The sequence below is a fragment of the Sinocyclocheilus anshuiensis genome, unplaced genomic scaffold, assembly GCF_001515605.1.
Source record: "Sinocyclocheilus anshuiensis isolate Anshui unplaced genomic scaffold, SAMN03320099.WGS_v1.1 scaffold446, whole genome shotgun sequence".
NCBI lineage: Eukaryota > Metazoa > Chordata > Actinopteri > Cypriniformes > Cyprinidae > Sinocyclocheilus > Sinocyclocheilus anshuiensis.
In genome coordinates, this window is record NW_015544247.1 from 2,898,337 (window position 1) to 2,915,205 (window position 16,869).

Consider the following 16,869-nt stretch of genomic DNA (forward strand, 5'->3'; position numbering starts at 1 on the left):
ATGAATTTACAGCATGTAAAATGGAGACCAGAGCACCACAGCAAGCGCAGAGAGGACCGTCTGTACAAACAGCTTCTGTATAATGCAAGCCAGATCCTTTCTTTCTCCAAATAATTTATGGACGAGATGGGGGCCATTTCATACAGAAAAGCTGACTTTATCTGGCTTTTTCATGCCACAGGCCCCTTAGCACCAGTTACCAGATTAAAGAAAATAAAGAGGCATGAGAACAATGAAATAGCTTGCAACATCAATCGTTTAACCCAAGAAGAAGGCAGAATTTCAGTACAGACTCCTGTAGTGAACACTAAGGTACCTTTCTTGAGTCTTAGTGATCAAAACAAGATGTATGATGTGTTTAGAATAACAAATGCGTGCACACCTGTCTGAAGGAATTCTCAACAGAGGATTGTGAAGCCCAGAGCAGCAGGTGGGAGGAGTTTGCACAAAATAAGACGGGCCAACTATTACAGCTGAGGAAACAACACAGGCAGGACTATTACTTCATCATTTCTAAATGCATCACCCTTAAAGGGATAGTCCAACAAAAACATTTACATTCTATCATCATTTACTCAATCTCATGTCGTTCCAATCTTGCACTATTTTCTTTCTTCTGTGGAACATAGAAGAAAATGTTTTGAAGAATGTAGGTAACCAAACCGTTTCCGTTCGTTTTCCCTTCCATTGTATGGACAAAAATACTGTGAAAGTCAATGGGAACCGAAACCGTTTGGTCACCAATATTCTTCTTTATTTGTGTTCCGCAGGAGAAAAAATGCATACAGGTTTGTAATGACATGCGGGTGAGTAAATGATGAGAGAATTTTCATTTTTGGGTGGACTATCCTTTAATGCATACTGTACACCTACTTAGTCCAAGGCCTAAGCCACACTTGTATAGATTTTTGTGGTGTCTGTCCTTATTTAACAGAATACCAGGTTATGTGCTCTCTCCAGTAAGCACAGATGTGCAGAACCACTTAAATAAGACAGCAACCACTGTGACCACCAAGCACATTGAGATCCCACAGGCCCCTCGGCTACAGGACATCTTGAATCCACGTGCTGTCACAAAGAACGTCTCTGAACAGGAGATCTTCTCAGGTAGACTTACACATGTATCTTGAATGTGAATGTTTACTTGCAGTTGAAGAACAGTATTGGAGTTAAAAATGTCATTGTGACATGGAAAGCTGAAAGATTCATATGTGCCTCAAATGTTAAAATTTCTGTCTTCCATTTGCTTTAGCAGGAACTGGTAGAGCTGTAAGAGCAGAACAGCAATGGATGGATCAGCCCATCAAAATTGACTATGTCCTCAAGCAGGGTCTCAGACCTCCTGACATCAGCGGACAGGACCCTGAGATGCCCAAACAGTCTGTGGCTGAACTTTCCACACTTCGCTATGCAGTTAATCAATGGAGGAATGCCTGCAACATCAGTAGGTGTTTCTTTTCACAGCTCTGTGCGCAATACAGGGGCGCCACTATGGTTTCTGGGCCCCCTGGTCAGCATATTCACTCGGGTCCCCGCGTTCCCCTCGGTAAATCGCATTCCGGGGAAGTCCCCCTTGGGAGAAATCGTGATCGCGTTCCCCTAGGTAGAAATCGTGTTTCCCCCTTGGGGGCCCCCCTCCATCGTTGGGCCCTTAGAATCGTCCTAACCCATCCCCCCCACCTACATACTGTAACTTATTATCAATGGTTATATTTATAGTCTATTAATAAATTCCACTTTTATTAAGTTTATTAAGTAATACACTTATGAAAAAAAACATTGTTAGACTTACCTGAGATTTGTTAGCTATAGATAGATATCCAGTGTGTGTTATTTGCAGGAAAGCACCTTGGATACCTGCATACATTTTATTGTTTTTGCATCGATTGCTCACATGGAATCTCCTTTTGAAAAATCATTATTTGTTTCATCTAGAGTTGCCCTTGCAGAGAGTGACCATCGAGGGCCTAAAAAGGGCTCTTAGTGACCCCTAATTACCCAGTGCGGCTGGAGGCCATCTTAACTTCTGTATTGGGAGCAATTAATGGACCACAAGAAGAGCTTGACCCAGGCAAAGCAGGTTAATCTGTCAGCTAAAAACACATTTTTCAATGCATACAAAATATATTGTAACATAATACAATATACTATTCAAAAGTTTGGGGTCAGTAAGAATTCATACTTTTATTCAACTATGACGCATTAAATTAAAGGGGTCATAGGATGCTACATGCACTTTTACAAGTTGTTTGAACTAGTAACAGTAAATAATTTTACACTACTAAAAAATACATATTTCAAATACTGTAAATGTTGTATTTTACGTTCTATTCATCACAGGTTTCCACAAAAATATTAAACAGCACAACTGTTTTTAACATTGATAATAAAAAGGAATGTTTTTGAACCATTTTAAAGCATTAATTAAATAAGGTAGAAAATAAATAAATAATAGTGTATTAATAGTGTAAAATTACTCAAAAAGTGATAGCTAATTCCTTCTTTGCTCAGGTCAACATAGTAAGTGATGCAAATTGAAGGCAGATCCTCAGGACCTGCAGGCTCTCATTGTCTCAGCGCTTGATGACCCAGTGAAGAGAGTTCAGATGGCTGCTGCAGTGTGCCAGTATGCCATGAGGACATCTAACGCTCGCACCAGAGACATACTACGAAGCACTTTGAAGCAAGGTCTGTGGAAGGATACCAATGCCTGAAACCAAAAAATGTCAACTAAAATATCTTAAATTACTAACAAACATTAATGTCACAGGTAAAGCCGTCTGTTCTACTCAGATGTTGACTCTAAATGACCATCATATGTTATGACTCAGACCCTTCTGGCACAGGTGCAGACAGCTGGGTGGCGGCACAGTGCTTGGCGATAGACAGTGATGCGAGTCAAGCTGTCATACAGAGACTCCTGTCACAGCACTTTCTCAGAGATGCTCCTTCAGATCACGAGCAGTCTGTGATGCTTCTCTCCAACATTAGCAGCAAGACTGAGTGACTCTCAGTAGTTTTAAGGAAAAGATCATTTATGCATGCACGAGGTAAACTAGTTTATCTTATTCACATAAAATCATTTTTCATACACCACTGTTTAGAAGTTGGGGTTTGTAAGATTTAGTTTTTTAAAAGAAGTCTCTTATGCTGACCAAGGCCGCATTTATTTGATCAAAAATATAGTAAAAACTACAATATTGAAATATTATTACACTTTAAACTTACTTTTTAATATATTTGAATCAATTTTGAAATGTAATTTATTTCTGTGATAGCAAGGCTGAATTGTCAGCAGTCATTACTCCAGTCTTCAGTGTCACATGATCCTTCAGAGATCATTCTAATATGCTGATATAGTGCTCAATAAATGTGTTTTATTATCAGTGTTGCCAATTAATATTTTTGTGGAAACCATGATTTTTTTGAGAATTCTTGGATGAATACAAAGTTTAAAAGAACAGCATTTATTTGAAATAGAAAAAAATTGTGCCATTATAAATGTCCTAACTGTTTGATCAATTTAATGCATCCTTTTTACTCAAACTTTTGCATGGTGTTTCCCATCCAGACACTAGTGCGCTCTCTTCTGGCACAAGAGTTAAACAGTGCTAACTGGAGAACACGAGTTCAGGCCTGTACTAGCATTGCACAACTCAGAAGTCCACTAAACAAGGTATCATGTAATTCCTCAGCAAATTTCAGACAACTGTCTATATATCTAATATCTCTAATGGTTGTAGAAAATACTATTGCTTTTCATGAAGGATCTTTGCAACAAACTGATATACATGATGTGGAACGACTGGAGCGGTGCCGTTCGTCACGCTGCAGCACTGGCTCTGAGTAAAATGGATGCGGCCAGAGAGATGCACAGTGAGCTGAGGTGACTATCTCTACCCAACATACATATCAGAGGGTTTGGATTTAGTTCATTCTTAACACGCAATATCTCCACAGTGCGAAGCTGGAGGAGGGTCCAACTGCTTGGCAGGTGGAAGCGCTGATTTTCATTGGTCAGCTCAATATAATGACACCCAAGCTACTGCCTACTTTTCTGCAGTGCTTTAATGATGACTTTGTGGCTGTGCGCAAACAAGCTTGCTTGACTGCAGCATCTCTAATGATGGATGACCAGTTGGTGAGGAAGTAAAGCACAATAGATCTTTGATGGCATACGGACAATAAAAGACTGTGAAAAAGAAATTGAGGGTTCACTCAAATGACCACATAAAACATGTTCACAGGTCCTGGATCAGCTAATTAACCTGATGCAGAATGATCCATTGTGGGAGATGAAAGTGGAAGCTATTAATGGTAAGTGTCAAAATAAATTAAAGGAAGTGAAATTAAAAAATTGCTGAAAATTGATTTACTCTCAGGCCATCCATGATGTAGATGAGTTTGTTTCTTCATCGTGACAGAGACATTTAGCATTACATCACTTGCTCACCAGTGGATCTTCTGCAGTGAATGGGTGCCGTCAGAATGAGTCCAAACTGCTGATAAAAACATCACAATAATCCACAAATAATCCACATGGTATCCAGCGAAAATATGAGTCCGCTATTTATAATACTGCTTTCTCCAGTGAAAACATCGTCTCAGCTGAATCAGGAGAGGAATATGCATAGATCAAGCACCGTTTACAAGCAAAAACAGTCCAAAGCAGTTCTAAACAAATGTCAATGGATTTTGATGTGAGAAGACAACAGGGGACTGTAGGAGATGATATTATGGATTATGACCAAGTATTTTCACCAGAAGTGATGGTTTAAAGGAATAGTTCACCCAGAAATGAAAATTCTGTCATTAATTACTCACCCTCATGTCATTCCAAACCCGTAAGACCTTCGTTCATTTTCGGAAAACAAATTAAGATATTTTTGATGAAATGTGAGAGCTCTCAGACCCTGCATAGACAGCAACGCAACTGTAATGTTCCCAAGTCCAGAAACGTAGTAAGGACATCGGTAAAACAGTCCATGTGACATCAGTGGCTCAACTTCAGTTTTGCGAAGCTACAAGAATACTTTTTGAGCACAAAGAAAACAAAAATAACAATTTATTTAACAATTCTTCTCCCCCGAGTTACGTCTTCCGCCATTTTGGAGAGTACCCAAGAGCGTAATTTACGTAATCAGCGTTGTTTACGTTTGGGGGAGAAAGCACACACATGAACGCAATCTGCGTAATCAGCCTTGTTTACACTTAGGACAAAGCGATGGCTTGCGTATGCATTGTGATACTCTCTAAAATGGCGGAAGACGTAACTCGGGGGAGAAGAATTGTTGAAAAAATTATGTTATTTTTGTTTTCTTTGCACTCAAAAATTATTCTCGTAGCTTCGCAAAACTGAAGTTGATGTCCTTACTACGTTTCTGGACCTGGGAACATTACAGTTGCGTTGCTGTCTATGCAAGGTCCGAGAGCTCTCACATTTCATCAAAAATATCTTAATTTGTGTTCCCGAAGATGAACGAAGGTCTTACGGGTTTGGAACGACATGAGGGTGAGTAATTAATGACAGAATTTTCATTTTTGGGTGAACTATCCCTTTAAGTTATTTTTGATGAAATCCAAGAGCTTTCACTGTAGTCGTGTGGATTACTTGTGGATTATTGTGATGTTTTTATTACCCGTTTGACTCTCATTCTGACGGCACCCATTCACTGCAGAGGATCCAATGGTGAACAAGTGACGCAATGCTAAATTTCTCCAAATCTGTTCTGATGGAGAAACAAACTCATCTACAGCATGGATGAGTAAATTTCAACAAACATACATTTTTGGGTGAGCTATTTCTTTAATCAGTTAATTTCCTGCCATTTTGTGTCTAATAATTAATGTTACTATTTTTTTATTGCATTAAGGAATTATTATTATATAAATTAAGCTTTAGGGAAAATAGGTTGGACAAACCCAGCTCTCCAGGAGTTGCTGATGTGGGCTGTACATCATGAGGAGGAGCTCAGTGTGCGCATTGCTGCCTGTAAGGCCCTGAGTACTTTAGGTGCAAAGGGTCCAGAATTACAGCATTTTTTTCTACAGGAGCGTGATGCACTGGAACCCAACACTGAGGTGCAGAGGTGTGTACTTGGATTAGGCCACAATCATTATAAGTAAAACATGAAAATCATTAAAGTAAAATAGTTTTTTGAATGTTACTTTAACCATATTTCTTACTAAGGCACATTGGAAGTCTTCTGAAAAAGCATGGATACAGTCTGAAGGGAAACGAAAGCAAGATTCATGAGATAAAGCTCCAGGTTATTTCCCGTTTATTTTGATTTTATGTTTTTTTTTTTATGTATTAATAATAATTTATTCATTTAAATACTTTTAAGTCATCCTGTGGCCCACTTCTCTAGAAATGTCTGAACATCACACTAACTGCCAGTTACTCTTTCTCTCTTGTTCTGTAGGTGGAGCTGTTGTGTGCAAAACACATCATTACACAGAAAGTGCTCTTAATGGAAGAGATGAGAAAGCAGCAAGAGCAAAAATTATTGTGCTGAATTTATGGTTTAATTTGTCATACTATATCAAAAATTATAAAGCCAGAATCAAATCTTTTAAGTTGTTCCACCTAAAATCATCCACTGCAGTTGCTGATGATCAAGCAAGCAGGCTAATAACGTCCAAAATTGTTTTGATGAATCCGGTATATAGCTGTTCACTACTTTTTTTCACACTGATGTTATATTAAGGTATCAGCAAAAGGAAAGTATATGTAGTGCACAAATCATAAAATACATAATGCTGGTTACCAGCAATGATACCAGATTTTGGTTTCAAATGTGGAACATTTATTTATTATTATTTAACATAAAAATACAAAAGAAAAAAACTCACATAAAATGAAACCTGTCTCAATATTTACATATTGCTGCAGTATATACACATGTAATCCATGAATTAAAACAAATCAAATCGGTTTTCTCTAATGTGCCTGTGTCAGCAACCAGTAGGTACACAAAATAGAGACAATATGAAACAAAACATGAATGTTATATAATTTGAAGATACAGTATACAAACTGTAAAAGTAGTCATTGATCTTTAGTTATTTTTTATTCATTTAATATTCACTAGTATCCTGAACAAATGGTAGGTGTCATTTTATATTTGAATATTATGAAATTCTTTATCAACTGGACATGTCTTTAATTTTGGTGTGCAGATGGCCTCGTCGCTTAAGAACTTGCTTGTACAGGTTTTCGACTTCAGTGCCCTGAGCCAGCAGTTGAGTTATGGCACTGTTCTGATGGGGAGGCGTAACAGAAATAACCGTTAGAATATGCATTTACATTATAAACATGACAGGTTTGCTAGAATAAAGGCAAATCACATATAGACACTGGTTTCAAAACACATACTTATATGAACATTTAACCACCACATGTCTATGTTTTTAGTTCTATCGAGCATATTCTTGTTGTTTAATCAAAACACATATATACTGTATATATACACACTTACCAAATTACTCAGATAACTGTCAGTTTTTGGAATTGCTTGAACCATCTTAATTTTCACTTCCAAGTTCTGAATGAACTCCACCACCATCCCCATAAGCTCTACCACATATCTGTACATACAGTCATTAATACTGTTAGCAATTCAATACAAAAATACAATTTAAAACAAAAAAAAAACGAAACCCATTTTCTTTGAGTGGCACATTAAATGCATCTGACCTGTGAAGATCAGCATGAATGGGCAGGTTCTGCTGACGCAGTGGCTTTGTGAGTCTCTCTCGTAGGACTGTGTTCTCGCAACACTTCCTGAAGGTGGGATGTGAACTGTTGCAAGGAAGCATACCTTTGACCTTACAACTAAACAGTCATTAGTAAAATTTGAGTCTTCTAGTATAACAATTTTGTGAACTTTATATTTTATAATATAATAGTTACAAATATGGGAGGGGATTAAAAATATTATTATATTATATTATCCCACAACACTTATATTTCCCCGAGACATCTTGCGAACTCTCAGTAATTTACTTTGCTTGTTGCTCTAAGTTGCTATGTAATAATCATATAAATGCTACACTGACTGTTGCTGTGCGAGTTGTGTTTTCAAGGCGTCCAGTATTAACTTATTTATCGTTCTTGTATGAGATCTCCCCGATCTGTCTGATTTTGATAAACAAAACTTCTGTTGTGTTTCGATTTCAATCTACCGCCTCTTTCTTTCTTGAACACTAGCACAGCTAACGTAACGCAAACGTATTAGAAGCGTAGATATCGTAAATACATGCATATATTCGCACAGTTCTCAACGTGAACCTGAATAATAAGCATATGATATACAGATCATAGAAAGTGTAGCGTGACGCGCAATGCAACTTCCTACGTTACGTTTAGCTAAATCCTCAGGTCCGCAGATTCACAAATAACCACAAAGATCAATTCTGCACTATAAATCAGTTATAACCAAACAACAAAGTATATATCAATTGTTTATGACGGTCTTCTATGCATGATTTAAATGATTTCTGAATGTAGAATTTGTTGAATCAGCAGGCGTAAAAACGTAGATCACTTACTTCAACAGCTGCGCGCCATCGCTGTTTACAAAGGACTGCGCAGCGAATCTCTCATTAAATAACGAAATAAATGCATTAAATAAAAAAGAAACAAACGTTTCTGCAAAGTTAGGTAAAGTAGTTTAGCGAATCGGTCGAAATTATATCATATTCGCGAACAGTTTGATGAATCGTGATGCGGTAAGAAGCGGGTCACACAATGACAACAGTCCTCCAGCGTAACAAACCCCAGATGTCACTGTGCTAGATTCATACTAGGTCCGTCTGAAACGATTTCTCCAGTGCAGCTTGCGTTTACATTAAGATACAGCCAGAGAAATGTCGGCTGCGGCGCGTGTAGCGGCGCCCGTGATGCTGTCCCGGTTCCGCGGCGCTCTGGTCGGCTCGGTGTTGGGCGACTGTATAGGCGGCGAGTTTGAGGGCGCCGTGGATGTGCCTTTAGATCGAGTCCTTCAGCATCTCAGCGCTCTGGAGGATGAAACACGGGGCGATGGTGAGTATTTCCATATTTTACGATTATACAATGAACATATTTACTTGCGTTTGTATATGTAATCTTTGAGATTACTACGGTATTCCCATATCAGAAGGCCATATCAGTCTTACTGAAAATAAATATCACACTTTTGCTTGTCCTAAAGTCTTTGTTAACCCTCTGGTATTCCTCATTTAGGGGTCACATTTGTGATCCTTCTCAGTAACATTTTTCATGACATGAATGTACTATATTTTGTTCCAATAATATTTATACTGTCATATTTTGAGGGGATTTCATGGTACCAGGCAGTATTCACCTCTAAATTATGCACGATTTTTGCTATATAAAAAGAATAAATTTTTGACTGTGAATTAAATTGTTTCTTAATTACACATCTCATTGACATTTTTCCCAGGAATTCTTCAGTACAGTGATGACACAGCCATGATGCGATGCGTTGCAGATTCACTCCTCACCAGGATGGCGTTTGATGAACGAGACATGGCTCGAAGGTATGTTATCATTGGAAATGGCTAAAAGAGTCCTTTTAAGCAAGTATTGGATTTTCCTGATCATCTTACTTGATTCCAGATTTGCAAAGGAGTATAACCTTGCTCCGGGGCGAGGTTACGGCTCAGGTGTCATACAGGTACTGCGGAAGCTTGCGTCGCCCCATCTGAAGGACGTCTTCCAGCCGGCACAGGCTCAGTTTGGAGGCCGCGGTTCTTTCGGGAATGGAGGTGCCATGAGAGCGGCACCCTTTGCCCTGGCCTTCAAAAGTCGTGCTGATGTCTGCAGGGTAAATAGTCATCTGATTGTCGAATCTAAGCTAGTAGCATTCTGCACTTCAAACATTTTTGACATTTTGAATTGCTCATAAAAAGAGTGGAAGTGCAGAAAAACAATAGCTTTAGACTTTATATAATGAGGATTCATATAAATGGTTCTCAACCTGGGGGCCTCAAGATGGCTAAACATCTTTAAAGTAATCAATTATTATTACTATATTAAATCAATAATTAACTCAAATCTATATAAGAATGCTAAAAACACATAAATCAACATGTAAAGTGAATCATAATTCTTTCTTAATCATTTTTACTGAAGAACATACAGTTCTCGAATTTTTTATTTTGTTATGCTGGTTGAAAGTCTCTTCACATCCCGAGAGCAATCAATAAGTTAAGTGGTCTATATGTAGTGGTCTAACTTTGGAAGGCGTAGGACCATAAAATGTTCGACCAATCGGATTATTCGGTCCGGACATTATGATAACAGTTAACAAATGTATTTGCATTCCTCCATGCACCCTGTTCACGCAGACATGATATGTCATCAGCACGTTCGATTATGCTGTTGCAGACCGAGCGAGAATGTAAGGCGTTATTATTGTAATATTATGTGCTTCGTCTCACTGGTGAATGAGACATGAGATAATCTGACAGCGTTGCATTCAGTTCTCCACCAACGCCATCTCTCATTGTGTCGCTGGTGAGTCTTTGGTCTACCTGTGCACGTTCATGTGTTTTGGTGGAGGCATGATTATGCAGGAAAGGTGGGATCTTGCTTTCAAAGCTATCTTGCTATTGCTAGCCTTTCCAAAATCGCCCACCCTACCTTTAATTTGAAAGGTTAATTTGGACTTTCCCAGGCTAACATTCTGTCCTTCCATTTACTTTTGGCAGTACTCTCGGCTTGGTGCAATGTTAACACACTCATGCTCTTTGGGCTACAATGGGGCAGCGTTGCAGGCCCTTGCTGTCCATCTGTCTCTCCAAGGCGCTTTGGCTCTGCCAAAAGAATTCATCAACAAACTGATATCAGAAATGGAGGAGATGGAAATAGATGAAACAGCCCAGCTTGATGCTAAAGCGTAAGTGAACTCATGGAAAGAACAAATTTCAGCTGTATGTTTCTTAAATGGGTAGTTTACTCAAAAATGAAAAGTATGTCATCATTTACTCACCCTTACGTTGTTCCAAACCTGAATGACTTTCTTTCTTCAGTAGAACTTAAAAGAAGATATTTTGATGAATGTTTAAACTGTTTGTTGTTGTTGTTTGTCCATGCAGTGTTGTTATCATTAACTAAAACTATTAAAACTAATCAAAGTTATTTTCGGTTTTTAAAATAAAGCTACTTGAAAATTTGAAAATAGTATGAAAAATTAAGAACTATGAACTAAGAATTAGTAATTACTACTTTTAGTACTTGAATTACTAAAACTGAAATGAAAAATAAATTAAAGCTAAATAATAAAAATAAATAGGCCCACAACAAAATTAACAAAAAAAACAATTTAAAAACATAATTTCCAAAAACTTAAACTAAAATTAAAATAAAAACTGAAAATATAAACATTTATTCAAAATATTAATAAATCAAATACTATGATGGTATATAAATAAAACTAATATAACACTGTCCAAATGACATTGGACCCCACTGACTTTCATTTTATGGACAAAAAATTTTTTTTACAAAATGTCTTCTATTGAGTTCCACAGAAGATAAAACAGGTTTGAAGCAACAGTAAATTCTGAAAGAAATTTTATTTTTAGATGAACTGTCTGTTTTATTTCACTATGTTTTATTCCACAGACTCAATTTATCAGATTTCCCATATTGCTCACGATTGCACAGAGTGAAAGAACTTATGGACAGAAACAGTGTGAGCATTGAGGAGGTCATATCTGAACTGGGTTAGTATCGATTACTATAATGGCATCGCTGCCTTGCAGTCCGTGCCCACCGCTATCTTCTGCGTGCTGCATTGTTTGGAGCCCCGGGATGGGCTGCCAGAGCGATTCGGAGGACTGGAGAGGACAATAGCCTACAGCTTGGCTCTGGGTGGTGACACTGACACCATTGCTTGCATGGCAGGGGCAATCGCAGGGGCACATTATGGCATTGACTCCATTCCTCAGAGCTGGCAGAAGAGCTGCGAAGGGGTGGAGGAGGCAGATGATTTAGCGAGACGTTTGTATGATCTTTACTGCCTTCCACAGTTTGAAGAGGACAGGGGGACATCAAGCTGTGAGAACAATCAACCGCACACACACGCCAGTGATCAACACACTGCAAAAGCTGACTGACCCACTACATGGCCATATGCAACATGCAGCCACACATAAGTGAAACTTCACCTGGCACACAGTGTCAAATGCACTTGCTAATATACCATCATCTATGTTTATAAAAATGTGAAACTTGTGCAAAATGTTTACAATAAAAATAACAAAATGGTACCATTTGATTGGTAATGATCTTGTGTTTTGTCCTTTCTTTACTTCGCATTTAACACTGTTCTGAAAACTATATACAGTGGGGTTTTGAAGTTCACTAGTCAACATGTCTCTCTTTTTTGTGCATTTTAATTTAGTACTAATTTAATTTTTTTAATTACAATAAAATATTCCATGTTTTGAACCACAGAAACATTAATGAATACAACAGGTAAAAATAAAAGAAATATGTTGCAAACATTTCTTTTTAATACATGTGTACATGATTTGATCATTCGTCATTAGACACTTTTCTCATTATTGTAGCTTAATATTTGTTAAAATCTTATGCTCTTAGCCCAGTGTGACATCATAAAATAATTCTACACAAAAAGAGTTTTAGAATGTTGGATAGGACTATAAAGGCGAGAAATTCACTTGTTCACTTTGTGGCGAGTTAAGGAGTAGTTATCATCGATGGTGTTTACAGCTGTTGATAACGTTTTTATCGTGTGGTGAATATGGGACAGCGACTTTCCCGGAGAGAAAAGGTGGAGGAGGGAGGTCAATCCCCGCACACCAGTCACCCACCGACCACAAGGCGGAGGTTCATCCCTCATCCTGACGAGACGCCTGTGGGTATCGGCGAGGGTGAAGGCGGTCAGGAGCAGAAAGGGCGAGAGAAAACAAAGAAAAAGAGGCTGAAAAGAGGAGGTTCATGAGGCTTGCCTCCTTTTTCTGTTGTTTGTCTCGGCCCAAATCCACCAGAGCTCAGGATGAGCAGGTGGAGCAGGGTGAGGTGTCCCAGGACGCTGCTGCCGGACCATCCAGGAGGTGTTCTGATGGTAAATGACATGTTTCATCACCAAAGCTCTTTACAAAAGTCTCTTAATCATTTACACACAATAATAACAAATACAAAACCCATTACTCAGCAAAAAATGTCTGTCTTATACTTTATTTGTCGTAATATAGTTAGATGAAATAGTATAATTCATTTTATATAATATGGTAGTATAGTATAATATTAACTTTTCAAACTAGTCTAAAGTACCCCTAAATGAAGAATATGATATATTATTTTGGTTGATATTCCTCTTTTTCGATCGGACTTCTCTACAGGACATTGTCTTTACTGTGAAGGACAATGATCATCAGGAGCCTCCTTCCAGTAGTCCTGAAGTCTACGCCAATGCTGAAGACCAGCAAATGAAGGACGATGAGCCTCAAGATCAGGACAGTCCAGTTAGTCCGTCAGCAGGTGCGAGTGCATCACATCTGCTGAGACAAGGACGGCCTTCCGGTAGCTGTGAAATTTATAGCCAAGACGGAGAATGTGCAGTACATCAGCCTTGTAAGTAGATTGTGCTCCCTGTGTCATCTCCCCTCAGTCACTGTTTGCATTTTTAACATTTTTAAATATTTCAGTAGACTAATTCCTTATTTGAGAATCCACTTATATTCTAACCATCATAAAAACTGTCCTTCTAGCCTGACCATCCCAGACCAGTACCTCTAGAGGTGGCCCTAACAGTCATGGCCAATCAAGGCCCTAACTGTTGCCACATCATAGAGTTGCTGGACTGGCAGGACCATCTAGACCAGTATATCATGGTCCTAGAGCGGCCCTCACCCTGCATCGACATGCACCTCTTTTGGCAGTATCACGGCGACCTCTTTAGTGAGGAGTTAGCGTGTCATTTCATGTGGCAGGTGATTGACGCTGCTGCCGTGTGCTGTTCCCGGGGGGTGGACATCAAAATGCCAAATCTCCTCGTCAACACGAAGACCCTGGAGGTTAAATTGATTGATTTCTGGTGTGAGGACCTCCTGAAAAGCTCTTCTTACAACACCTACTCTGGTATGTGACATCATGATATTAATGTTGACTACAATTAAATGGCATTTCAGTCAGAGTATCCTGTGGAAAACTCTTGCCATCAGGGACAGCGATGTACTGCCCTCCTGAGTACTTTGGGAAGGGCGAGTACCACGGGAAGGAGGCAACGGTGTGGTCACTGGACATGCTGCTGTTCACCATGATCACCAGCCTTTTCCCGGACAGCAGCGATATCAGCTTGATGGACGTTGATGTCTGGTTCCAGCTGGGCTTCTCAGATGGTGAGAAAATCATTACAGCAGAGAAGGAAGGATAGTGGCTTTATAAAAGATGGCCTAATCTGGATATTGCAGGAATCTTTCCAAGTTTACAAAGCAGGTGTGAAGTTGCAGGTAATAATCAGACATTTTTCCCAACTTTCTGCACAGAATGTTGCCATTTCATTTGAGGTTGCCTGAAGAGCAACCCAGAACAGAGGCTTCATCTGGAGGAGATGCTGTTCCATGACTGGTTCAAGGTACTAAGTCTAAGATAAGCTAAAATGTATATATTATCATTAGGTCATTTGTTTATTTTTTTGCCTTTTTGTTGGTTTGGTTTGCTTCTCTCAATATGGACATCAGCTTCCTTTTATTATTCAATACCTGCTGCAACAATATAGTCAATGCTCACACATTCTGTTTCAGGTCCTCCTATAAGTCATGGAAAAGAGGGTCAGCCCTGCGTCTGGCGGGCTGACGCGAGTGGCCCCTCCATCCCTCCAGCCTTAGCGTCTTGCGGGGCTGGCAAGCCTTGGTTGCGTCTGGCGCCTTGGCTTGTGGCAGTAGTCTTTGCGTCTTGCGGAACTACTTGTCTGGGGATGTGTATATATTGTAAATATTTAGTTTAGTTGTAGATAGTTAAGTTAGACCTTCCATCCCTCCAGCCTTTGCGTCTTGCGGGACTGGCAAGTCTTGGTTGCGTCTGGCGCCTTGGCTTGAGGCGGTAGTTTTGGCGCCTTGTGGAACTACTCACCTAGGGATGTATACTGTAAATAGTTTTAGTTTTAGCTAGTTAAGCACTACACCATTCAATCATATTTTAATAATGGGGTCACTCAGAGCTGCCACTGGCCTCCAGGTCCCAGAGATCAGTGTCACCGATACATCAGAGGTTGCAATCATGGCCTCAGCCACAGAACTCTCTTTCTCAGCTGCCTTGGGCCCAGAGATCTTGCCAGGATGGCTTCAGAAATCCCTCTGAAGGCCACCAATAAAGGTTCTTGTCACTGCTGCTCCAGATCCTGCTGAGGCTCCACAGAGGTTGGAAGTCCCAGGATGCCCTTTTCATAGCTTCGCTGGTCCCACAGGTCCCTCACACTGATGCTCCTTCCTTCCATGAGCAACCGGGTCTCAAAAGATCCTGTCAGGGACACTCCAGAAGTCATAGCGAAGGCCACCCTAAGGGTTCCAGCTGTTGTTAAAGATGTCATGTAACAGGTCCCTGTCCCAGCCTGCTACAGCTCTGTGTCATAGCTGCTCCAGTCGCACCTGACATAACCAAGCAGTTCACACTGAAGCATGTCATGTCTGCCACAAAGGTTCCTCTCATGATGGTGCAGAGATTCATGCCACGCCTGCCAGAGAAATTGCAGCGAAGGCTGACCCAGTGTTTCCTGTCTTAGCCTCAGTCAAAGCTTGTGTCCACGGCTACTGCAGTCCCAGAGCTCCTCTCTCAACCTCACTGGTCCCAGAGGTTCCTGCTAATGCTCGGGGTTCTGTAACTTGTGTCCCACATTAAAAACACAATATGAAAATAAACACAAAATGTGAAAGAGGTTTATTTATTTATCACTTTGTATGTTAATTTGAATAATAAGCTCACCAGGTAAGTAATACCAGATAAGTAACTCAAAGGAGAGTTACACTTTGTGGCCCTTTGTTTACTGTTTGAAGGCCAAGGTATCAGCATGGAATTTGGCTGTAGGCAGGGTCTAAACAATAAAAATGGCCTTTGGACAGTCCAGCAGAATGAAGTCAGACCACATTGTTCACTTTTCTACCAGTCTTTCTACTATTCTGCTACATTGCTGCTATTTATTCCAGTTTTACACAACTCATTTGGGTGGATGTCTCAACTGTATGTAAATTCAAATAAAGTTTATTTTTACATAAACTGAGTCTGAGTTTATTAAGAAAACAAAATCTCTAAATGACAGAAATAGTCTGTCCAACCTTCAAGCTACTATTTTTACAAAACGTAAATTAATACTCACTGTACAATACAGTATAACAATATGCCTTCAGAATAAAGTGTTTGTTCTTTATGTCTATCGTAATACAACGCATTTATAAATGTATACGCATTTTAATTTTAGAGAAATGTAGATGAGAGAGAGAGAGAGAGAGAGAGACTGCAAGAAAACAACGGGCATCTTAAAGGGTTAGTTCAGCATTGTTTACGCTTAGGGGAAAGCGTGCGTATGCATTGTGATACTTTCTAAATTGGCGAACATTGCAGTTGCGTTGCTGTCCATGCAGAGCCTGAGAGCTCTCACATTTCATCAGAAAATATCTTAATTTGTGTTCAGAAGATGAACGAAGGTCTTACGGGTTAAGAACGACATGAGGGTGAGTAATTAATAACAGAATTTTCATTTTTGGGCGAACTATCCCTTTAAGGCTTAATTTGAATTAGATGGACCTTCATCAGCAAGTATACACAGGTGTAAAGGGGTGTTGGGCTGAATGTGACTGGACACATAGATTCTCTGATAAACATCTTGGAATATCTTC

The 16,869-nt window shown here is 39.4% G+C and overlaps 2 protein-coding genes and 2 pseudogenes across 2 annotated transcripts; 3 read left to right on the forward strand and 1 right to left on the reverse strand.

Annotated features, from left to right (window-relative positions):
• On the forward strand, positions 1-6,518 carry LOC107697667 (HEAT repeat-containing protein 4-like; annotated as a pseudogene).
• A 319-nt stretch (positions 6,519-6,837) lies between these two features.
• LOC107697752 (HAUS augmin-like complex subunit 2) lies at positions 6,838-8,121 on the reverse strand. The gene is made up of 3 exons (XM_016498594.1): positions 7,700-8,121; positions 7,482-7,590; positions 6,838-7,263 (listed from the first exon to the last, which is right to left on the reverse strand). Exons 1-3 carry the CDS (start codon positions 7,819-7,821, stop codon positions 7,150-7,152), a joined length of 345 nt encoding a protein of 114 aa, XP_016354080.1. The 5' UTR covers positions 7,822-8,121; the 3' UTR covers positions 6,838-7,149.
• Positions 8,122-8,159: 38 nt separating this feature from the next.
• LOC107697751 (poly(ADP-ribose) glycohydrolase ARH3-like) lies at positions 8,160-12,271 on the forward strand. Its single transcript, XM_016498593.1, is given in 6 exon segments — positions 8,160-9,046; positions 9,447-9,543; positions 9,623-9,830; positions 10,717-10,904; positions 11,633-11,735; positions 11,737-12,271. Coding segments are annotated over 6 exon segments (1,161 nt in total). The 5' UTR covers positions 8,160-8,871; the 3' UTR covers positions 12,127-12,271.
• A 317-nt stretch (positions 12,272-12,588) lies between these two features.
• On the forward strand, positions 12,589-14,630 carry LOC107697668 (serine/threonine-protein kinase pim-1-like; annotated as a pseudogene).
• The last annotated feature ends 2,239 nt before the right edge of the window (positions 14,631-16,869 follow it).